At 40.5% G+C, this 24,551-nt stretch overlaps 1 protein-coding gene across 1 annotated transcript; it reads left to right on the plus strand.

Moving 5' to 3' along the window:
- The first annotated feature begins 16,628 nt into the window (after nt 1-16,628).
- On the plus strand, nt 16,629-21,843 carry LOC149219283 (uncharacterized). The gene is made up of 3 exons (XM_089386772.1): nt 16,629-18,173; nt 18,765-21,032; nt 21,247-21,843. The coding sequence occupies exons 1-3, from the start codon at nt 16,629-16,631 to the stop codon at nt 21,841-21,843; spliced, it is 4,410 nt and encodes a 1,469-aa protein (XP_089242898.1).
- Nucleotides 21,844-24,551: the final 2,708 nt, after the last annotated feature.

The raw sequence follows: 24,551 nt of genomic DNA on the forward strand, positions 1-24,551 counted from the left end.
TGTAAAACCGGTGGCAATCTTCACCGAGGTTCGGTATGCCCAGAGAGCCGACTACAACATGATGTGCCCATTGGAGCGAGTTTTTTCAATTTTCCTTTGTAGGATCGTCTTGATGGACTTATTCACGACTTCGACTTGCCCATTGGCCTGAGGATAAACAGAGACAAATGCTCCTTCCGGAAGCCCAACTTAAGAGCCAATTTGGTCATCAGTTGGTTCTGGAAGTGAATGCCATGGTCAATGACAATCTCTCTCAGGATAACAAAACGTGAAATAATCTAATTGAAGAGAAATAATGCCGCTGTTTCACTATCGTTTTTGTAATAGGAATGGCCTCAGCCCACTTCGTAAAGTAGTCTACAGCCACTATGACATACTTGTGATTCGCCGCCAAAGGCAGATTACAAGTGGTAAAATCAATTCCCCACTTCGTAAAAGGACCGACAGTGATAACAGGAAAAAGAGGAGCTGGATGCGTGCACATATTCTGAGTATAGACTTGATAAGGGTGGAAACGTTTGACCGCTTCAATACAATCTTTGAAAATTGAATGCCAAAAGTAGCCGGAATTCAAGATTTTTTGGGTTGTTGCAAGCCTTGATAGATGACCACCACAAGCTCCACTGTGGCAATCATTGAGTACAGACTCTGCTTCATCCAGAGTTAAACAATGCATAAGGATTGAATCAACCCCTCGGCGATATAATGTATCACCAATGATAACATAGTTTTTAGCAAGGTGACGTAACTTTCGACGTTCATCCTTGGAGGAAGCAGGTAGAAACTTCAAAGTCTAGAGATATATGATGATATCTCCATACCAAGGATATTGTGAAGAAATGAGGAATACATGTTTGTTTGGGAAATTTTCCTCATAAACAATGTCTTCTTCATAAGGCAACTCGGAAATTAATTCCACAAAAACAAATGACTTCTTAGACTTGGCTGACAAGAACTCGAGATCAAATTCTTGCAAAATAATAATCCATCGATTGTATTTGCCCCCAATCACTCGCCTACTAAGGAGAAAGTGAAAAGGATTGACAGCCGCTAAGACGAACGTTTTGCGTAGCAGAATATAATGACGAAGCCGCTGGACAGCACAGACAGCTTCCAAGGCCAATTTCTCAACAAGAGAATAGCATAGTTTAGGACCTACCAAGCCTCAACTCAAGTAGTAAATCACATGCTCCGTGAGAGCATCATCCTCCTGAACTAGAACCATACCTATGGTTGATTCTGCCGCTGCAAGATATAAAAGGAAATCTCTGCCATAATCTGGTGGACTCAAAAATGGGGCAGAGATTAATGCTTGCTTCAAGGCATCAAAAAATCATTGCGCAAAGTCGTCCCATAAAGATGGAACTCCTTTCTTCAGCGAATGCATAAATCCTTTAGTTATCTCAGCGTAATTTACTATAAATCGTCTCAAGAAATTTTCCATTCCTTAGAGACTTTGAAGTTGTCAGATGGAAGATGGGGGAGGAAATTGAATTATTGCCTCAACCTTGAAGGCATAAACTTGAATCCCTTTAGTTGATACAATGAATCCTAACAACCGACCAGATGTGACCGCGAAAACGCACTTATTCGATTCAACCAGATTTTGTAAAATCGACATCTCTCAAAAACTAACCGAAGGTGGCTAGGATGATCGATTCTCTTTCGAGAATGAGCAGCTAAATCATCCAAGTGTACTTCAATGACATGATTGATTTCATGGAAAGCATAAGACATGGCCCGTTGAAACGTAGCGCCAAAATTTTTAAGACCAAAAGGCATATTTTTATATGCAAAGGTACCCCAGGGACAGATAAAATTTGTCTTATGCTGGTCCTCTGGACGGATAGATATTTTATTATAACCAGAGAATCCGTCCATGAACAAGAAAATTTCATTACCCACACATTCATTAACTATCTGATCAATAAATAATGTGGGGTAATTTTCCTTTGGATAAGCTTTTCTCAAATCCCTAAAGTCGATGCAGACTCGGATCGTTCTTTGCTTTTTATCTACCAGGACTGGATTGGAAACCCACTCCATTAGATGAATGAGGTATATGAAACCTGCCTTAAGCAGCTTCTCAACTTCAGCTTTAATAGCTACTACTTTCTTAGGATTGACCAACCGAAGCTTCTAATGAATCGGCTTGGCATTTTCGTATGTCTTGATTTCATGTCGGACTATGGATGGATCAATACCAGGCATTTCCTCATAAGACCAAGAGAACACATCTCGAAACTCTTTAAAGAGGTCGGTGTAAATTTGAATCTCTTCAGGGGAACAATCAGCTCCAATGAAGACATTTTCTATAATGTCAGGATTCCTAGAGATGTTTATAGGTACAATTTTTGAGATAATCGACATATTACCTTTGGCAAATAACTGTGTTGGAGACAAAGGTTTGACACTGTACAAACATCACTAGTACACAGATTGGAGAACCTGGATTCGACTTCCTACAATGGTTGAAGAAAATATGATTGATGATGTAAATCTTCCCAAGGTCCATCTACACCTGTCATCGCTTATAAAATTGCTTCGTCATATGGTAAAACTGTATCTAAGCAATCCAGAGCAGAGGTAGAGTCAAGGGTCCAAGCTGGAGCCACATCACCATCTAACTCATCCTTTGAAAAAGGAGTGGGATGGTTGTCTGTAGAGTTAATGATAGATTGATAACTAAGCTCTGTTGCAGACATGGGAGATGCCATTCCACCAACCTGGCCTCCATTTAATGTGGTCGTAGATGAAGGTAAGGTCCAAGAGCCTGCAAAATAATGAGTTTGAAAGAACTCTTTCCATGAAGGCCCCTTGGAGGATGAAATTGCATTGATTCTAGCTGTAGGAGGGGGAAGATCAAATATACCCATCAAGGAAGAGTACATCCAAACTCCTAAATTCTCTATAGGTTGACGAGGATTATCCACCAATGGAACAGTAGAATCTGAATTTTACCAAGAATCACCTGAAGAATAATGTAATTGATCAATTTTAATAATTCTCCCCTCATGAGGAAAACAAAGGATGCAGAATAGAGATAAAACTATTACATCCATCTCATAAATCCAATTCCTTCCCAAGAGGAGGTTGTAATCCAGGTTGGCATCAACGATTTCTACTTCAATATTAACGACCTTTCCTCCAACACATATAGGAAAATCCAGGATAATTCCATGTGGTCTATGAGAATGACCATCAAATGCTGTTAAGAGACTCGGTGAAGGAACAACTAAAGGTGATCCAATGGCCTTCCAACATGACATAGACATTATGCATGTGGAAGCTCCCTCATCTATAACTGTTTGAAAATATTGGTTTTTCAGTAAGTAGACTTTATCTGGAAAGCCATATGGTGAGGAAGTCTCTTTTTGACATTCATCATATCAAAAGTGAGTACTAAAGAATTTTTTGGATCTACTACCCTGATTGCTGAAAGAAAAGCACTTTTTTGAGCAAAACACGATTGGAGTACCTCCAATGTAGACATAGCACAAGGAATTTGAGCCAGATCTTCTACAATCGAGTAGTTTTGGGCTGCCCTAGCATTAGGGTTAATAGTCAAGCACTTAGCAAAATGTTTCGGTATCCAAGGTATAGATTCAATAGAGGGTCACTCAATATGAAGCGGGTTTGTGGTTTCGGGAACAGATTTTGCCTTAGATGTTTTTGTTTCACCATAATCACGTGCTCGTGTGGAAATGTCGACATGAGAGTTCATCATATACACATTTGAGGAATTTTCCCCTTCCTGGTTGCCCCCTGCAGAGGTACCAGCATTCGAGTTCACGCCAACAAGTAATTGTTGCCCTCAGGAAATCTTGGGAGCTAGAGGACCCTTGCTGCACTAACAAGCGCTAAGCATCCTAAATCTTGGGGCAGAGGTGAGTCAAATGATCTCCATTGCATAACTTGCATGGAAGTTTAACCTTCATTTTGGACTCTTTTCTACCCTCACCGGCACCGTTACTGGGATTTTTTGTATTACCCTTCCCTTCCTGGTTCTTCTTCTTACCTCGTCCCTTCTTCTTCCCATCAGATTTTTGATTTCCTTTAGGGTTAGAAGCTTGGATGGCATTAATGGAGGTAAGTTGGGAGGGAAAAGGTGTAGACAATGCTGCTTGATTAGAAGAAGTAGTTTATAGAACAACTGTTACAATTGGTTCAAAAGGTTCATTGTATTTGTGTTAATTGATCCAACTATACCATCGGCGTGAGGGCTAGGCTTTGGTTTGGATAAATCAACCTTGGATCTAGGAGCGTCAGGTAGGATTTTCTGAAGAGTCCCAGACTTAGAATATATCAATTCTAATTTCTAGGCTCGAAAAATAGCCTGCTCTTCTGAATAAACCCCAGAAAGAGAAACGTCCTTGGAGATCTCAGGTTGTAAATATTTTTAGAAACCATTAGAGTCGCCAATTCTGTTACGGGAATAAGTACCCTAGGGCTTTGGGTTGAAACCCCAATAGAGCAAGAGAAAACTACAGTAACAAACACTTATAAAACTCAGACAACATGCTTATATAAACAAACTATGAGATAGCGACCATAACCAGATGTCCTTTGTTTGGGTAGCTCCAGCAGGGTTCAGACCCTCTGCAACTCCTAATGATCTTTGAATATGCAAATCAACCAATTTGAACATACATAGCAGCATATAGATAAAGAATTTTAATGAAACTAACTTTATATCATATAAGCAAATGATTAGTTATACATCAAAATAACATTCATACATGAATTACAACAGTATCTAATGCATAAACAAAGTTAATCTTAGGAACAAGACAATGTTTATTTTTATTGTAGAAAGCTTTAACCAACACACAGAGAATTCACCTGAGTATTCTTCTTCCAGCTCCAAGCGGAACCATCCTCCAGATCTGTCCAATCCCAGTCTTCAACAACCTCCTTCCATAACCAATAACATGATATCTCAAGCAAGTGGGAGAATATCAAGACTCAAGGAAACAAGGGTTTCCTGAAACTTGGGGAAGTGATTCAAGAATAGGGATACTTTAGACTCGATCAAGGATAATCTTAGTATAGTAATTCTATCTCTTCTCCTCCTTAAGGCCTTCCCATAGAAGTCTATTTATACTTCTCCCAATTAGTTTTTTAGTTGGGAAACAGTTGGGAAATAGTTGGGCCATGAGCACTAGGAGGTAATCAACAGGTAAAACCCGTGAAATCCACCCATACTTAAGGAAATTTAATTTTTTTAAGTGTTTTAACACATATACCTGGGTTGGGTATTGACTAACCCGCGTGTACATGCTTTTATCTCAGGGAAAAGTAGCGTACAGGGAATAAAATATTGTTTTAAAATATTTGGACCAAGTTTGGAAGGAGGGTTTGCCCTAGGCCATAAACCAAGCATCACAAATACCAAGGGTGGTAAATGGAGCTATAACAGGTGGTATGGATGTAGAGATTCCTATATCACGTGGATGTCTCCTATGGATATAATTGTCTCCAAATACTATATTTCTATAGGAGGGGAACATGTCCCCACCCCCCTGTGGTTGTTTCCATGAGAGAAACTATTAGAAATATTAACCATGGGGAGTGATAAAATTTTCAAGAAAATATGGAACTTGTTACACTTGGGATTGTATTTTTTAATTTAGCTCCACAAAATTTGGCTCAAGTAGTTTTTATGAATTTTTTGGGATCAAAAAGTTAATGGAATCTTGAGTAAATGGCACTTTTTCAACTTGTTTGATCTTAAATGAAGTATTATTTTAAGGTTGTTTGATGACCTATCCATATTTATTTTCTTCCATCCTACACAGTTATGGCTTATTCTAGGCATGTGTTATTTAGTAGAATGAAAATATGTGTTGTGAGAAATCCTTGGTAGTTCAATAATCATGTAGCTTCTTCTACATTCTTTTCTGTCAAAGGTTAGTATTTCTTGGTCCCTTATTATATGGAATTATTATTAATGAAGTAAATCTATTATTTCAAAGAGATTTCTATGACTTAAAAGGTTATTTGGGGTTTCTTATCTAGTTATTCACCCATGGTATACGTCAAAGAAACATCGATAAGATATGGAATTTGGTAGAGAAGAGTGGAGCCTCTTTAAAATGAAGGACGTGGTTCTTAAATATTTCCAATGACCCATCCCATGTTAATCCTTTTTCCTTTGGAAAAGAATAGATATTAATATTTTTGGTGTCCAAGATAGGGACAAATCAAAGGTTCTACTTCTATCGCTAGAAAAATATACATTTATGCTTGGCCACTCTACTATGTAAATTGAATTTCATGTCAATATCCATTGCAACCCTAGTGATTTTGACAAATATTATCAACCACAGAATCCAATGAGCAACGCCAAAAATTTCCATTATTTGTGGGTGAGAGAAACATAATTTTCATGTAAGGCAAGGCCACAAATGGAAAAATGAAGATTTACATATTTAAGGGCATGGCCCAATTCCTTCGTCATGAGGATGAAGAGGAATGGGGATAAAGGGTCACCTTGTATAATACCTCTAGATGACTTGAAAGGGTTGAATGGAGATCCATTGAGAAAGATTGAAAAGAAAGTAGAGGAAGTAAGATAGAGAATCCAATGGGTCTAGGTTGACCTAAATCGAAAGACTAAGAGCATTTTCTCATATAGGCTGAATGTCATTTTGAAAAAACTTTGAATAAGTCCATCTTGATGAGAATCCTAGGTTTTTTATTTTTCTTGAGAGAATGAATAACTTCATGGGCTAGGATTATCCCATCCAATATTTACCATCCCTCGACATATCCTATTTTCTCTAGGAGATGATGGCGGGGAGGAGAGGCTTGAGTAGATTAGGTATAACTTTAATTATAAGTTTATAAATGAGATTACAAAGAGAGATCCTATGATACTTACTTGGAGTGGATGCATTCTCTTCCTTAGGAATGAGGGTTAGAAAGGTGGAATTGAAGGAAAGAAGAACCTCTACAGTGCTTCTTGGTTCCTAAATGATTTCCATAAATTCCTGCTTGATGAAGGACCAATAGTGGTGGAAAAAAATAGACATTAAGCCATCTGGCCCTGGTGGCTTTCCTTCCACCATCTGGTGAACCACTAGTTCAACCTTGTGCATCTCGAAGGGTCTCATGAGAGTGTATTACGCTCTTCCGTAACCAACAAAGGAATGTAGTCAATGATGGTATTAATGGCCTGAGAGTGGTCTCTGACTAGTTTTGTCAGCAGATCTTTGTCAAAGCCAACAAGCTCCATCTTTGTGTCCTCATGTTTCATTAGCCTGTTTCCATGACCATCATTGAGGGAAGTTTTGCAATTATGGAGCAGGTGTTGTATGGTATAAGGGTGAAAAAGGTTGTATTTATTTCCCCTTCTTTCAACCAATTAACTCTTGATTTATGCTTCTAATATGCTTCCTCTTAGATTTCTTGCTCCTTCAGTTGAGTTTGAACGATTTCCTCCTTTACCACCAGTTCCTTAGTTCTGCCTTGGAGGATCATGCATTGTTGAGTTTTATCCATTTTCTGTTCAAGCACTTTCTGGCTTGAAAGATGTTGCCAAAAACATTTGTATTCCATTGTTTCAGGTGATATTTGAGCATCAACATAGTTTCTTGAATCAATTATCTCACCTTTCCCTTCAAACTAAGAAATATCAAATAAAGATTTAGTGTTCATGACAAGTCCTTGCATAACAAGAAGGAAATAGTTTCTTGCATGATAGACAACTCCATTAGTTTGATTAACCAGTAAAGGATCTCAAGTTTGACATAATTTATATTATTCTAGTTAGATCAAAAAAATAAATGGATGGTTTTACTAGAGGCCAAAGAAAATATCTTAGAAATGACATAAATATTTATGTTGAGGGCAAGACCTTGATGGTACAAAAACCATTGTGGTCACCATCTTTCCTATCCATAAATTCCTCTCTACCAAGTAGGCCTATTGGGAGGAGAGAGGTAGCAATGGTCAAACAAGGACAGATAGAGCATGAATACCCAAGGAATTGAAGATAACAATTCACAATTGGTTGTCTAGCCCTTAAAGGGGGACAACATTTGTTTTCAACCATTCCACTAGGTGGTATACCTATGTTTAATGGAAATGAATTAGGAATCATAAAAAGACACATTGTCCAATTTTTAGCCATACATGATATCGCATTTAATCACCAACAATGTTGTTATGGTTGTTGGGTTACAATGCACTCAATAGTTCATTATGAACTACACTATCACCATCATTAGAATCTCTTCCATACATTATTATGGGTGTAGATGACCACTTTTTATTTACTACTAGACATTCCCCATCATTTGGCACAAATTTTTTATTTTTGAGGTTTTCTATTTTTAGTAGGTCTATTTTTAGTAAGGGATGTTGCCTAGAATGACATGTGGTGCTAACGAGACAATAGATGGAGGATGACATGGTTGTTTCCACTCCATAAATTCAAACTAGCTCACGCATAGGCCTTCCTAGAGTGAGCACACACTTCCTCCCATACTTCGTGTTGTGAAGGAAAATCCCGTCTGCGGATAGAGATCTCTCTAGCCCAATGAGTGGGTCTAGCAACAAACTAAACAAACTAACATAGACTTTCCTAGATTATGTTTAAAAAATACAGAGAGATAGTGACCTACCTCGCTCTGATGCTAATCACTCAATCCTTTGGAGATGACTTTGATTCCTTTGCTTCTAGGCTCGCTCTTTACTAGTCTTTCACGTCCGAGTACCTGCAAGAAAGATAAAAGAGAAATACAAGGTACAAGAGCATATATGGAATACATCAAACATAAACCACTTAATAGATGAATGATTATTAAGCTAAAAGCATAAACATTTACACAATTTTGGAAAGTGAACATCATATGTATTTATTAATAAGCTAAAAGGGAAGCATACAACCTATGCCTTGATATAGGAGACCTCCTTTTGGTGGATGTACAACTCCAAGAAAAGAATCTTCAAGCACTCCTTCTCCAAGTTAGAATGGGCAACATTTGGGCATAATCTTAGTATAAGAATGCAGGCAATAAATGACCAACCATTTGGGGATGGAAGGGAGTTTATTTATAGGAAGGGAGAGGGAGTTAGGGATCCACAAAAGAGGGAGGAAGGTCCAAATATCAAGGGGAAGGCCCATAATGATAATATTAAGAGCTCCAAATGGGAGATCTTGACCATATCTACAACAACTAATATCAAACTCGTTGTTCTCGAAGTTTCTAGCATATGAAGCTTCTCCCCCATTTTGGGAAAACCTACCATAAGAGGTTCAACACGGGTTTTCATATAAAAACCCATGCTGGAAGCACTAGGGTAAAGCAATGCAACCTGCTATCAACAAGGGCAGGCAATTGAGCAAAGAGCGTTGGCCCTAAAAATTAGGATTTTAGCTAACCTTCTTCAGAATTGACTCAGCTCGATTTTCCTTTGGTTTTTCAGGGATGTTTTTGTAAGTGCTTCATGGTGAGTACACTCGACAGCTTTCGTCAGTTTGCGACACCTGTGACATTGATGACACAAAGTGCGACACTTAGGATATGAGACTGGGAGTGTGAAAAATTAATGTGTAATAGATCCCCCTAAATCATGAAGGCAGAATAGGGTGTGATGGATGAAATTCTTTACAAGTCAAGGAAAGGACTGGAAAAATAGTGTCAAGAGACCTCCAAATCAAGCATGATATAATGTACATATCTGACATCTCTAGTACAAATATGCCTAATGACACATCTCTAAATATGCATCAAAATATAATACATGAATCCACATCATGGGCGCAACCATCTGACTAGAAAGGATCATGTGTATAGACCCACAGCATGGTCACAACCATCCGTATAGAGGAAAACATGTGTATAATCATGAATAACTCATAACTCCACGCAACTTGGATTTTATATGATAGAATCCAGGGTCTTGCACTCTGTCTTGATCCGATCAATGTACGAATTCTAACATGTGAATAGATGTGCCAAAGTCGAACATGATAGAAAACCACCTAATTACTAGTCAATGATGTAAATAGTTAACAAGCACAAGAGAAAGTACCAATAATGACAATGGCTCTCAAGGTACAACAAGCATAATCCACGAACATGAATAATGAATATGAATTTGAACACCCATGGAATCATCCAATCGAAGGTCAATAATGTAAACCTGTCGTCGAATGCGAAGAAATTTCCATTAAGGCATGCAAGCTCTAAGGTACTGGAAGGGAGATTCTAGATCCTCTTCTTGGATAATGAGTTGAAGTCGAAAGGAAGTGATCCATCAAAGGAGGTCCATAATGAATCCCACATCATAGACAAAAAACAAAGGACATGGTAGAGTAGATAAGTGTGATCCTGGACTGTGGTAGAAATTTAGATAGTGTATAAGCAGTAAAGCACTGAAAATGGGACTTCACTTGAACATATTGGTGACACAACTCTGGAGTTTGGCATCATTTGACTCAAAATAGGATCAGAGTTCATAGTGACAATATAATAAATGAGAGGAAAATGGATTTTCCAAAACCCAGGAAGGCAAGTGATGAAGTGAGGATAACCCAAACCTGGCACGAGCAATAGATAAGTGTCATGTTCAAGAGCGACATGTTGCCTTTACACAAAAACAAGATATGTTCACTTTCATTTTTCCCCACTATTTCTAGCGAGTACCTCTTTATTTTTAATCACAATATTGAATAGGATACCATATGATTGTCATATAAGTTCATCCTTCAGATGAATTCATCCTAGTAGGTTTAACGAGCCCTAGGAAGGAGTAGCTCGGTCTCGTCATGGTGACAATTTTTGCGTCTTTTAAGTTTTGCTAGTCTAGTGGAGGAGTAACTCAACATATTTTTCATATTCAGAGAGTTTTAAAGAGAGGTGGAAAAGAAAACTCCAAAGGTCCCTTTTCATAGATAGTCTCTTGAATTCGAAAAGGTAGAAAATAATATTCAAGAGAACCTCTTAGCCATGTTTGACTAAGGTATTCCTTTTTCATAGGTAGTGCATTTCAGTTCGAAAAAGGGTTAAACTTATACTGAGTAGATGTCTTTTCATTTACTTTGATGAGTTCGAAAAGAAAAGTTCTATGCAATCTTTTCATATATCAAGAGTCAAAAAAGAGTTGAAATATGACCCGGCCTGGAAGAACGAGTGGTATAAAAGGATAGCAACTAGTTTCGGTCATGATGGAACTCCTCAAAACATGTAAAGGTCAAGAGGCTAGCTAATAAGACCACTCATCACAAATGTTCCTCAATAAAGGGTAAAATAGCCAAGTGAAAGTGTATGATTGACCAAAGAGATGGTGACGATGGAATGAAAAAACCAAGGCTCATCCAGCAAAAACCAACTGATAAAAATGGCAATCATGAGATGTAAAGTGGGAATGGTTTCACTTTTACACAAGATTGAAACATGGGAAACTATTCTTGAGTATACTTGAATATGGTTTCATTTTTTCACAAGCTTGAAACAAATATAAACTATGCTTGAGATAAGTTTTCATGCCCCCAACATAAAGACTCAATTTGAGGTACATGCCCCCCAAGCTTCATTTCATTCACCTAAGTAGACTACTGGTTACTAACAGGTAGGTGGAATGAAGATTCACTTATGAGATCAAGTGAAAGACTCGATTGGGATTTTACCAGATCTAATCAAAGACTCAAATTGGAAGAGGATTTGCTTAATTTTTTAATGAACTTAACACAGGAAAAGAACCATGCTCATGACACCTTGCTTCATTTTTTAACGAGATTTACACAAGAAAAGAACCATGCTCCAAGGGACCTATTTCTTTTTTTAATGAGGTTAACATAGTAAAAGAACTATCCTCATGGACCTTGGTTCATTTTTTAACGAGCTTTACACAAGACAAGGAACTCTTCTCCAAGCCCTTGATCACATACCAAAAGAGGCCATGGCTTCCAACAAGTTCTCATTAGATGGGAGAACAACACTCTAGAAGGGATACATGTCAAGGGATACAATGGAAAAATTGGGCTCCAATATCCCCAGTACATGGCATACTACATCACCTATTAGATCATTAGTAGATGTGGGAATGGAACAAGTGGCCATGTAATTAACCCGTGGTGGGGGAGATACCGCTTGCACATAAGAACCATTTAGGGATGATGGTTGATTGGGAGTTGATTCAGGACTAATGAATCTAAGTTGATCAATGATCGCAATGCTTCCTTCATTTGGGAAACACATCACTCGAAAGAGGGAAGACAAGAGCTCCCATGATATAAATGTAGTCATAGCCAAGGATTAGATTAAAATCAAACAGGCCTTGGACAAACATCATGTCTATGTAGACAGTCTTTCCTACCAAAGTAATAGGCAACTTAGGAAGAACCACTAACATTTGATTGGTTCCTCTCTTAAAAGCTAACAGATTCTGGGTGACGGGGACAAGATGAGGAGAACCTAAAGCTTGTTAAGCAGTTGAGGATAGATTGCTAAAATATGTGCCCTCGTCTATGATTGTGCTAGGTACAGCCATATTGTAAGCATGTATTGTAATCTGGAAAGGCACATAAGATGGAAGATGAAATCCTCCCAGTCGACTCCAATCAAAAGAAGTGACTAAACTACTCAGACGGGGTGTCGTAGGAATGTGAGAGCTTCCCTCTTGATCTATGGGAATAGGGTAATGTCTCTCACACACCTCAGGAATAGGAGGATTTCCCTCTAGTTCATTCAAAACTAAAGAAACTAGAAGAACCTAAGGAGTACGAGGTTCACTCTCTACCGGAAAGGTACGATTAACTAAAGGAGCCATGTATACTATTTTCTCAACCAATGGTTGGTCAAGAATGGACTCATGAGACTCACTTTCAAAGAGAGTGGAGTTGACCAAATATAGCTTTTGATAAATCACTTGATCAACTAGTGAAGGATCAGGGGAAAGCTTCCAATAACTAACTGGAAGACGAGATTGGGAAGATGTAAGGTTTTCCAACTCTTTGGAAGCCTCATCCAAAAGAGGACAAAGGTGAATGGGATGATTACCTTCACACAAATTACAGAGAAATTTTACTTTCCCTTTTTCCCATGGACCTTATTATTACTAGTTGAAGGTTTATCACTAGTGTGATCTCCAGAGGCTGATGACAAAGGTTGATGTGAAATTGCTTATAATACCTTGGGAATACTAGGACAATTTCAAAGAAGGTGGTCACCCTTACATAACATGCAAGGGAATTTTACTTTCTGGGGTTGGTTGGAATATTTTTCTACATCAGTTGCATCCATAGCAATGGCTGCTTGGTTGCCCCCTAACTTATTTTGCTTCTTCTTCATCATCCTCTTCTTCTTCTTCTTAGCTTCCTGGTTATTTGAATCCAAACTTCAACTAGGCGAAGAGGAATAACAGGGTGAAGAAATAAGTGAAGAAGGTAAGGGGTCAACTTTAGTACCAACATGTGGTTGATGTTGTTCAAGTGGAGGAGAACTTGGTTGAAAATAATTTTGGACACTCGGAATCACCAAGGCTGAAAATAACCAAACTAGAAGACCAATGGTCAATCCAGGAAGGGACAACATTGCCATATAAGGAGCACTTCTATTTCCAAAATAATGAAAAGGACTAGGATTCCCATTAGAGGGGTTTCTTTGACTAGCAGACTCAGGAAATGTTACCATCAGTATCAACCTAAGATCTACTAAGGAGTATTTCCACAGGAAGGATGTTGTTCCATGGTCAATTAATTGATTTTAGAAATTATCAAAATACAATAAAAGAGGGGTATGCTAGGCAAGAGGCTTTACCAAGTATACGTGAACCACAATATACACCTTAGCCGAAACCAAGGACTTAATGTACAATGGCTAATCTCCCCAAATGTTGTGTTCAGTGTATCACGTCTACAAGGCAGCTCACTTAGTTACTTGTGGCTAAAGGATAACAACCTAGTGGGGTCTTCCAATATATACGCAACGGTGTGGGAAGGACAAGTCCATGTTAGAACTGTATAATGCATAATCATTTGATGAGAGCGTTCTCATATACTTTCCATACGTAGAGTGCCTCCGATATACCCGAGAGTATTGGAGAACGATCTTATATACTTCCATACGTGGAATGGGATTTCACCCTTGGAATACAATGTAGGCGGTTAACGACAGGTGCTAGGTTTATAGATGTCGGAACACGTCTCTAGACTAGACCTCTAAATGTTTGTGTTAAATTCCAAATTCTCCTTAGGTTAATTGAAAAAATTTTAACGTTGTTCTTGAATTATGTTTCAATTTTTCGGCTCAAACGATGTCACCTGAATCCTAACATGCAACTATATGAGAAAATGTAACTTTTCACCTCAATGAAAGATAAACTAACAAGGGAAGATAATTCAATCAATTAATGCATCAAAGAACATGCCTCCATTAACTTTTCTTTCCAAATGTAGTATGCAAAAGCAAAGACAATATCCAATATCTTATATGCAATCTATCGAAAGCATAATGATGTTTACTTCACTAAGATGCACTTTATATAAATGATGTTCTATTTTATTTTCAGATGCTCTAATGCAATCAAAGCTTCAATTAAAACAAAAATGAGATTTTGATTCAAATGCTTCTAATGCAAACAATGCACCAATCAAAGAAACACCAACTCAAATCCAAAATCACTTAAATGAAAATGTCTTTCACTTTTCTCTTTTGAATGAATAAACAATGCACCCTTTTCAACTTGTAAACCAAACAATGTAATCTATGTTCGATAAATAACAAATGATTTTTCAAGTGCAAGATGACCTAATGCAATAGAAAATTAACTTTTCAAAAGACAAGACAAAACTAATGCAAATTGACATTTTGAATGATTTTAACAGATAACCATATCTCCTCGGACGGAAGAACAGGCTCTGCTAGGGTTCTGAGAGACCCACCAACGGCGCCGACAGCACACCAGGCAAGAACATCGTAGAGGGTAAGCAAGCCTCTGCAGCGTACAAGAGCTGCAGAGCATTAAGGTTAAGCTATGGCACAGCCTCGGGGGGGCGCGCCTGAGCCCTCCCCGTCACAGGAAGATCCTGCGCAAAACGTCATCTTCGGTTCAGTGGACAATGAAATCCTGAACGGAGGGAAAAAATCCCAAAATGACAACAAAGACAATGGAAAACGAAAAGAAGGAGAAAGCGGTCCACCAGAAGGAACAGAAAAGCCTGAAGAAGGTCCGAAAATTTCCTCAACAACATGCAGACCAGTAGCCAAGGAAAGGCCACGAATAGAGCTGCCGGGAGACAAGATTGACAGAAGAATAGAATATATGCGAGATCATGCCCTCATTGGGAAGTTCATAGGGTTCTGGCCTACTGAGAAAGCCCTATATGGATGGATAGCAGCGAAATGGAAACCAAAAGGGGATGTCACACTGCAGCTAGGGCCGAAGGGCTTCTTCACAGCAATCTTTTTTTGCCTGGAGGACAAATACAGAATACTAGTAGAAGGGCCCTACTTTTTTAATTCAGCTGGATTATACCTGCGGGATTGGATCCCCAGATTTAACCCAGACAAGGAAGATCTGACGTGGGCACCAGTTTGGATCAGATTATACTCTCTCCCGGATGAATACTGGGATGAGGACTTACTCAGAGGGATCGGAAACGGGATAGGAGAGTACATCAGAGTGGCAGAAGAAACCAAATCTCGTAAGTACATCTCCTACGCTCGAATATGTGTTTTCATTCGCCTCAATGAAGCTCTTCCATAGTCGGTTACTCTCGCCCATCGAGATGAAGAATGGATCCAACCTCTTGACTATGAACACGTTCCTTTTCGGTGTAGAAAATGTCATGCCCTAGGACATCTCTTTAGGGACTGCCCTCAAAATGTCCAAAACAGCATACCTGACTCTTCTGATTCCCCTGCCCAGGACGGCTTTACTAAAGTCGCTAGCAGGAAGCGCTCCCACAAGAAACTCCAAAATGGGTACAAACCCCAGCCCAACAAATCCCATGGCCCAGTAACCAAGAACAGTTTTGATATTCTTGGGCAATCCTCTGAGGAGATCCCTACCAATGTGGAAGCCAACCCGGATCACCCATCTTCCTCTTCACCTCCCCCTCCATCTAAATCCCCTCCCAAATCGCCGCCCCCCATCGTCATCCCTACCATCCTTAAAAGAGATCAAAAAGAAACTGCAGAGATTTTCAAAGAAATGGAAGTTGATGGTAAAGCTGACCTTCCCCAGAATCCAGAGACCAGCACTGAAGACAACGATCAAGTGCAAATAATGGAAGTAGAGCCAGAAAGTATAGATCTGAATGGCTTAGACATCTTGGAATTAGAACTTGCTTGCAAAAAGAAAGCATATGATACAATTCCAGAGCTCCAACTTAATAAGCTCGAAGTGATCATCTCGCGAGCCTATCATCAGAATCAACTCGGGATACAACCAGGCAGCCAATGGGATGGAAATCTGCGCCCAAAGGACTCAAAAAAAAGAGGAAGAAAGACAGATCTGCAAAGAACAATAGAGATTGGGAAAATCCTGGTAGACTCAGGTAGATATGCCAAGTTAACAAAGTACTATAATCCCTCTGTTAACGGTTAATCATGAAGCTGGTATCTTGGAATATAAGAGGGCTAAACAGCCCCGGAAAACTCAGGATGTTAAAAAACATGATAAAAAAGGAAAAGCCACAAATGTGCTTTCTCCAGGAAACTAAGTGTAATAGTACTACGCTAGGCAGCATACTATCAAAAGCCTGGCCGGGATGTCGTTCAGTTGCAGTAGACGCCTCCGGAGCTTCAGGAGGGCTGGCAATTGCATGGAATACCCAAGCGGTATCCCTCTCTGATTTTCATGCAGCGCACTACCTTATACAGGCGACCTTTCATATTGTGGGAACCAATATCCACGACAACCTATCAAATGTTTACTTCCCACAAGATACTGGAAGTAAGGTAGCGCTCCTTGACACGATTGAAGCTCTAAGCAATAGCAGAAGGTACCCACTTTGGATCGTTGCTGGGGACTTCAACATGATAACTAAAGCTGAAGAGAAGCTAGGGGGGAGGAGTAGAATGGAGCTTGAAGTCCATCGCTTCAAGGAATTCATTCAATCGACATCTCTTATTGATATGCCGTTCTGTAATGGCACCTTCACCTGGAGCAATCACAGGGCAGGAAAACACCAAATCGCCTCCAAATTGGATCGCTTCCTCCTCTCAGACAACGCAGTCCACTTAGGAGGAGACTTCTCAACAGCCATTCTGGCTCACACCGGATCGGATCACTGGCCAATAGCTCTACAGTGGCAAAGACCAGGTAACTTAATCAAAAGACCCTTTCGGTTTGAAGGATTCTGGCTTACGCATCCCACTTTCAAGGACTTTGTCAAGACCACTTGGGCCTCATTCAATCCCCCAGAAGGAGCAAAAATGTATCAATTCCAGCAAAAGTTAAGATTTCTCAAAAGTCACCTAAAAAGATGGAACAGGGAAACCTTTGGAAATATCTTCGAGGCGCAGCAAGAGTTAACTCAGGATCTGGAGGCTCTCCACCAAAATATTATCTCGGAGGGGCACACAGAAACCACTCTGGAGCAGGAGCGACTCATCCATAGCCAGCTGGAGAATAGAAGGAAGCAGGAAGAAATCTATTGGCGGCAAAAGTCAAGAGTCAGATGGCTAAAGGAGGGGGAACGTAATACCAAATTCTTCCACAGAACTACAGTTCAGCGAAGAATGCATAACAATATTCCCTTCATCCAAAAACAATCAGGGGCAAAAGTAGAGACTCATGAGGAAATTGAAGAGGAGCTCCTCAATCACTTTCAACAGGTCCATCAAGAGCAAAGAGAAGATCGGAGACAGGCCATTCGCAAAATTACCAGCAATGTTCCAAAGCTCATTACGGAGGAACAAAATGAACTCCTAATGCGCCCTATTCTTCCCCAGGAAGTGGATGAAGCCATGACGCAGCTCAAAGAAGGTAAAGCCCCTGGCCCAGATGGATTTACTACCACTTTCTTTCACTCTTTCTGGGATATGATAAAGGAGGAAGTATGGCAGATAGTCGAAGAATCCAGGGCCACGCGCTGGCTTCTTCCCTCTCTCAACTCCACTTTTATTACTCTTATCCCCAAAGAGGAGGACTCCATCACCCCTGATAAATTCAGGCCAATTGCTTTATGCAATGTCATTTACAAAGTTATATCAAAGGTCATAGCAAATCGACTCAAACCTCTCCTTCCCGGGCTCATCTCTCCGGAACAGTCAGGGTACGTGGAAGGGCGACACATAATGGATGGCATTCTACTCTCTCACGAGATTATTCATTCCCTCAAGCACTCAAAGCAAGCAGGTATGCTTCTTAAATTAGATCTTTCCAAGGCATTTGACAAACTCAGTTGGAATTATATTCATCATATGCTAAAAGCTTTTGGTTTCTGCTCCTCCTGGGTCCGTTGGATCATGAGCCTAATTACCTCCACTCATTTTTCTATCCTTGTGAATGGCATTCCCTCCCGCCCTTTCAAACCCTCCAGGGGTATCCGGCAAGGGGATCCCCTTTCCCCCTTTCTCTTCGTTCTCATGGCGGAAGGGTTAGGGCGACACATAAAACAGGCTCTCCACTCTCATCAGATCAAAGGCATCTCCGTGCATAACTCTTCAGCCACCTCTCATCAGCAGTTCGTTGATGATACTATGCTTTTTGGTTATCCCTCTGCTCAAGAAGCCCTCCATCTTAAATCCCTCCTCCAGGATTTTTCGGAAGCCTCGGGCACGCATATCAACTGTTCCAAATCGCAGGTTTTCTTCTTTCATACTCCACCCTCGGTCAAATCTGCTGTTTCTCGCATCCTGGGCTTCCCCTCTGCTACCCTCCCCTCCAAATACCTGGGCGCACCCCTCACGGCTTCAGCCATTAAACAACCCGCATGGCGCTCCCTTCTTGAGAAACTTGAAAACCGTCTCAATCTCTGGAGTTATAGATCTCTTAACTTAGTCAGTCGAATTGTCCTCATCAAATCGATCCTGCAGGCAATGCCTCTGTACTTGTTCTCTATTCTAGCAGCGCCAAAATGGGTTCTAAAAGGCATAAGAAACCTTCAGCGTAATTTTCTATGGAGCAGCTCAGCCACTAACCGCAAGTGGGCCCTGGTTAAATGGACCAATGTATGCATGCCCAAAGACAAGGGAGGCATTGGGCTAAGGGACCCTGAGTACAGAAATTCTATCATGAATGCCAAGATCTGGTGGCAATGGATCACTAACCCAGATAAACCCTGGGGCAAAATCTGGACAGCCAAATATGCCGGAAATAGACCTCAAGAAGAACTTATCAGATTCATTCCCACCGAAAAGGGATCTCCAATATGGAATGCCGCCAAACAGCACTATCAGTTAATTCAAAAGCACAGCTTCTGGGAAATCAGGAATGGATGCACTGCAAGATTTTGGACTGATGCATGGAATCAATTACCCAAACTCAAAAATGTTCTTCACCCTTCTTTGATTCCAGATAGGCAGGAGCAGCAGCAGGAAAAAGTTCACCAATTCTGGTTGCCGGAGATGGAGCATGGCTTCAGAAAATGGAAACAGAGCAACCAAATTCTCAATAGCACAGATGCCAGGAAGGAAGAAGAGCTGCGGATCGAGCTAAGGAAAAGATGTATAAGGCAGGATAATGGTGGGGATATTCTCAGATGGGGATACCTACCTAAGGGATCCTATACTACCTCAGAAGCCTACAAGCTGATATGCAATTTCCCCTCACCTCCAGACCCTTTGTGGAGCAAAATATGGGAGCTCGGACCCTGGCCAAAAATCTCCTACTTTCTCTGGCTGGTAGGACACAAAAAAATTCTCACTTGGGATAAGCTTAGAAAGCGGAACTTTCATGGCCCCTCGATATGTCTTAATTGCTCTCAAAGTGAAGAAACTCTCCAACACCTCTTGGATACCTGTCCTCTAGCCAACCAACTCTGGGATAAGGTCAGTTTCAGGTGCCAAAGAAGATGCAGAGGGGAAAGCGACATCATCAACTCCATAAGACAATGGCCAAAGCATCCCTACAAAAGCAAGATCCTCAACCATTTATGGAGTATCATTCCGGGGATCGTCCTATGGAATGTCTGGAAGGAAAGAAATCAACGCATATTCAAAAACAAACGTTCGCCTTCAGAAGAAACCTGGAGTAGGATTCACAGGCACATACAAGAGACGATGGCGCTTCAAGTATGGACTAAGGAAGATCTCCCATCCATAGATAATGAGCATAACATTCTAGACAATTGGCAGTTGCAGTTACCTCATGATTCGCTCAAGATCAGCACACCGAATAGCAACCTCAAGCACATCTGCCATTGGAAACCTCCCCCTAAAAATTCATTTAAGCTGAATTTTGATGGGGCTTCCAAAGGCAATCCAGGAGCAGCTGGATTCAGTGGCATATTAAGGGACCATGAAGGCACTCCTGTGCAAATTTATTTTGGGAACATAGGGTGGGATACCAATAACTCAGCAGAGTTGGAAGGGCTATGGCAGGGCCTTCTGCAAGCTTGGAATCTCAACCTTCAACCCCTGATTGTAGAAGGTGACTCCCAGATTCTTATCAGCATGGCTACCCGAATACAGAATGGCTCGCAAGTGAGGAAAGTGGCACCCAGTTGGAGGCTAGAAGCAAGGTTAAATGACATAGCACAAAAGTTAGGCACCACTAGAGCTATCTCCTTCATACACACTAAAAGGGAAGGCAACAAAATAGCTGACCTCCTAGCCAACATAGGGGTCGAAACTGATCTCCCCCTTCTCTTTGGAAGCACGAATATCATTCCTAACAGGCAACAGCTCCAGGAATGTGAAAGCCTGATCCAAGAAGAGGCTGTCGCCCCGGATGCGGGTGTCATCGAGCAAGGACTTGGAGGGCCACATGGCCAGCATATGCCGCCACGTGAAGATCAAGGGACTTCAATGCTCCTCGCCGCCGAGACGTTAAGACGGGAGAAGCATCATGGAATCCTTAATGGAGACACTGGAAACGATGGAGAGCCTGCAGCGAGCATTCAATGCGGGCAAGTTTGAAGAGAATGTTAGCTGGTTTAAGAAGAATGGAATGGGGCTGTTCTGGGCACAGAATGTCTAGAAAGACACTCAGATACCCGCAAGAAAATGTTGTGTTGTTGATGCTGAGAGTAAAGACATTAATTTGGACGAGGTTGGCTCTCTGCTTGCTTATTTGGGCCTTTGTTTATGCTCAGTTGAGCTCTGCCTTACGCCAATCTGTGGACAGCACTCAATTGGGAGTGAACGGCCCTCAAGTTCGGCTCTAGAGCAAGCTAAGGGCGTCGTTGAATCCATGGCGCGACTGCGTGAAAGGATGCCGTGCAGAAGAGGCACTGGGCGTTCTGGGCGTGGTGCGTCCTCACGTCCCCCTGCAGCGGATGTTCACCATCACTGCTGCTGCTGCTATTGTTACAGGAGGGCAGGAGCCACACCAATTCCAGCCAGTCAGTTTCTGGAGGCCGGCAGCTCCAATGATGGTGCGCCCAGGCTCCCAGCGTTCGGCTCGGTCATTTTTGCCCTGGGCAGCTCGCGGGACAATGTTGGCCTTAATGCACATATCTCAGTTCTTTTCACCAAAATTTCGGAGGAGATTGGAGAAGGAACGCATCCGGTCCCTGATGAAGTACTGCCAGAGGGCAATAGGGAGAAAAGCCCAATGGGGCAGCCATCTAATGCAGAGGGTGGTTCAAAAGGTGAGCTTCAGCAAGCCCCCACCCAACCTCAAGAGCAAGAGCCGTCAGTCCCCGCGCAAGATCCTATGGCAATGTGGGATGGCATCCCAGAAGGCCAAGGCTCGTGTAGAATCCTTGAAGAAAAACCATAAGACTAATGCTCAGAGACGCTCTCCAGCATACACTTCTCTCTCTCAGGTCGGGTATAGGTTCGAGGTCTCCGTTGGTGTCTGGCTTATGTTTAATATCTTTGTTTGTTTCCCTTTAGTTCTTGGTCATGTTCACGGTTACTGTAGTATGGGAAGTAAGCTAGGCAAAGTCTGTTATGCGTCTTTTTGTTGGTTGCCCCTGCGTGGGCCGTTTTGTTGTTATCTGGGAACATCTCTGTGTCATGGGTTTGGGATCAAAATGGAAATGCTGCCCTGCAAGGGAGAATTTGGAGTCTAGCAGAGCTACCCAAGGAGCCACAGTTGGCCCTGGGCAGCCAGTCTTTTGGAAAGTCTTTTTGAATGTACTGTTTACTTGTATATAATACAATAGATTAGTTAGCTTTGCCGAGAAAAAAAAAAAAAACAGATAACCATATCTAATCAATCAACAAACTACAAACTCAGTGACACTTACAAGTGGCAAGTGACAATCAAATGACCTAAAAGCCCTAGAATCAATCCAATTTCACTCCAAAGAATTGAAAGCTCAAAAGACAATAATTTTCTAATCAAATAAGATAAGCAGACAAAACACCAATAAATTCAATCACAATGGACAATAAAAATGACCTCAGGGAGTAAGACACACCAAATTTTGACAGAGAAGCCCTAATTTTCACCAATCTCTAAGATCAGCGCGCCTGTAATGGCCAAACTCATGTTGAACAGGGGTTCAACGTCACTATTTTAAAGGAAAGTGTGTTGGAAGTGCGACTGTCCAAGTCAAAAACGCGTTGGGCAAGGAAATAATTCAAAGACAAAAAGATTTCAAAAAACACCCTAGACTCAGCACTCTAAGGTAGTAATCAGTGACTGTGCATACCTATACAGGCTCAAACTAATTGAGAAAGCAATCGTCGGTCAAATTGATCAAGAGATCAGTTCGAAAAATATATTGAAGAGGCTATAGCTTCCCCAATGGAGTCGCCATTTTGTTGTGAAGGGAAATCCCCTCTGCGGACAAAGGCGATCTCTCCAGCCCAATGAGTGGGTCTAGAAACAAACTAGACAAACTAACATATATTTTCCTAGCTTATGTTTAAAAAATGCAAAGAGAGAGTGACCTGCCTCGTTCTGATGTTAATCACTCAATCCTTTGGAGATGAATTTGATTCGTTTGCTTCCATGCTCTCTCTTTACTTGTCTTTCACGTCCGAGTACCTACAAGAAATATCAAAGAGAAATAAAAGGTACAAGAGCATATATGACATACATCAAACATAAACTACTTAATATATCAAGGAGTATTAAGCTAAAATCATAAAAATTTACACAATTATGGAAACTGAACATAAGATGTATATATTAATAAGCTAAAAGGGAAGCATACAACCTATTCCTTGATGTTGGAGACCTCCTTTTGGTGGAAGTCCAAGTTGAAGTAAATATTCTTCAAGCACTTCTTCTCCAAGTTAGAATGGAAAGGATTTGGGCATAATCTCAGTATAGGAATGGAGGCACCAACCATTTGGGGATGGAAGGTAGTTGATTTATAGGAAGGGAGAGGGAGTTATGGATCCACAAAAGAGGGAGAAAGTTCCACATCTCAAGGGGAAGGCCCATAATGAAAATATGAATATCTCCAAATAGGAGAGCTCGACCATATCTACAACAACCAATATCCAGCTCATTGTTCTCGAACTTTCTAGCATATGAAGCTTCTCCCACATTTCGAGAAAAGTTTCCAGAAGAGGTTTAGCACAGTTTTCATATCAAAACCCATGCTAGAAGTGCTAGGGTAAAGCAGTGCAACATGCCATCAGCACGGGCAAACAGTGGAGCAAAGAGTGCTAGCCCTAAAAATTAGGATTTTAGCTAACCTTCTTTAGAATTGACTCAGGGCAGTTTTCCTTCAGTTTTTCGGGGATGTTTTTTATGTGCTTCATGGTGAGTGGACTTGAAATCTTTCACCACTTTGCAATAGTTGTGACATTGACAACACAAAGTGTTACCCTTAGGATATGAGATTAAGAGTGTGACAAATTAATGTATAACAATTTGTAGTAGTTAGCTACCATTTTTCTCTCTCCTCCCCTTGTTAGTTAACTTCTAGTCCTATTTTGGAGTCTAGCTGAGTCTAATTGAGTTAATTTTTTTGCATGTGAAAATTATTCATCAATTAGAACAGATTTATAAGTCTAGTTTCTTCTAATTTGTTCCATAGGATATTTTTCTAATTTTGGGTCTCCTAGTCTAGTTTTGACCTACTTTCCAACTATGGAAAGTACATTTAAGTTATATTGAGTGCATGCACATGGAACCCCAAGCTCATTCAAATTGGTTATTCCACCTAGATAGTCTATATATAGTATTCATGTTTAGCAATAATACATCATGACATTTTATGATTAATTCAAATTGTCTCCTTGGTTCATTTCTTAGCAATTTTATTCTCTCTTCTTTCTTATTTTACAAGTAACTAATCTAGTACATTTTTACACTTATATTATGTGATTGTACTTAAATCCAATAGGGTATTATACAATAAGTGAGTTTGTGAAAACTAATGATACTTTAATGAAGATTTTATAAGGTTAAAAAAAACAATAGAGGATATGCTCGTGTGTAATAGGGGGCTTTATAAGATTACAATGGGTACTAAAATTGAGCCTACATCAAGGATTAAGAAATAAAAATGCTTCATTAGGATG

The sequence above is a fragment of the Pinus tabuliformis genome, chromosome Q, assembly GCF_031772625.1.
Source record: "Pinus tabuliformis cultivar Carrire ecotype Pingquan chromosome Q, CPIR1, whole genome shotgun sequence".
In the NCBI taxonomy this organism is placed as follows: Eukaryota; Viridiplantae; Streptophyta; class Pinopsida; order Pinales; family Pinaceae; genus Pinus; species Pinus tabuliformis.

Excerpts from the sequence above, each read along its gene's own strand:
- LOC149219283 (XM_089386772.1), top strand. The coding sequence starts at position 16,629 with ATGATAAAAAAGGAAAAGCCACAAATGTGCTTTCTCCAGGAAACTAAG. Across the intron at positions 18,174-18,764 it reads TTTACAAAGTTATATCAAAG|GTTTTCTTCTTTCATACTCC; the intron begins GTCATAGCAAAT and ends TCCAAATCGCAG. Across the intron at positions 21,033-21,246 it reads CGAGCATTCAATGCGGGCAA|CACTCAATTGGGAGTGAACG; the intron begins GTTTGAAGAGAA and ends ATCTGTGGACAG.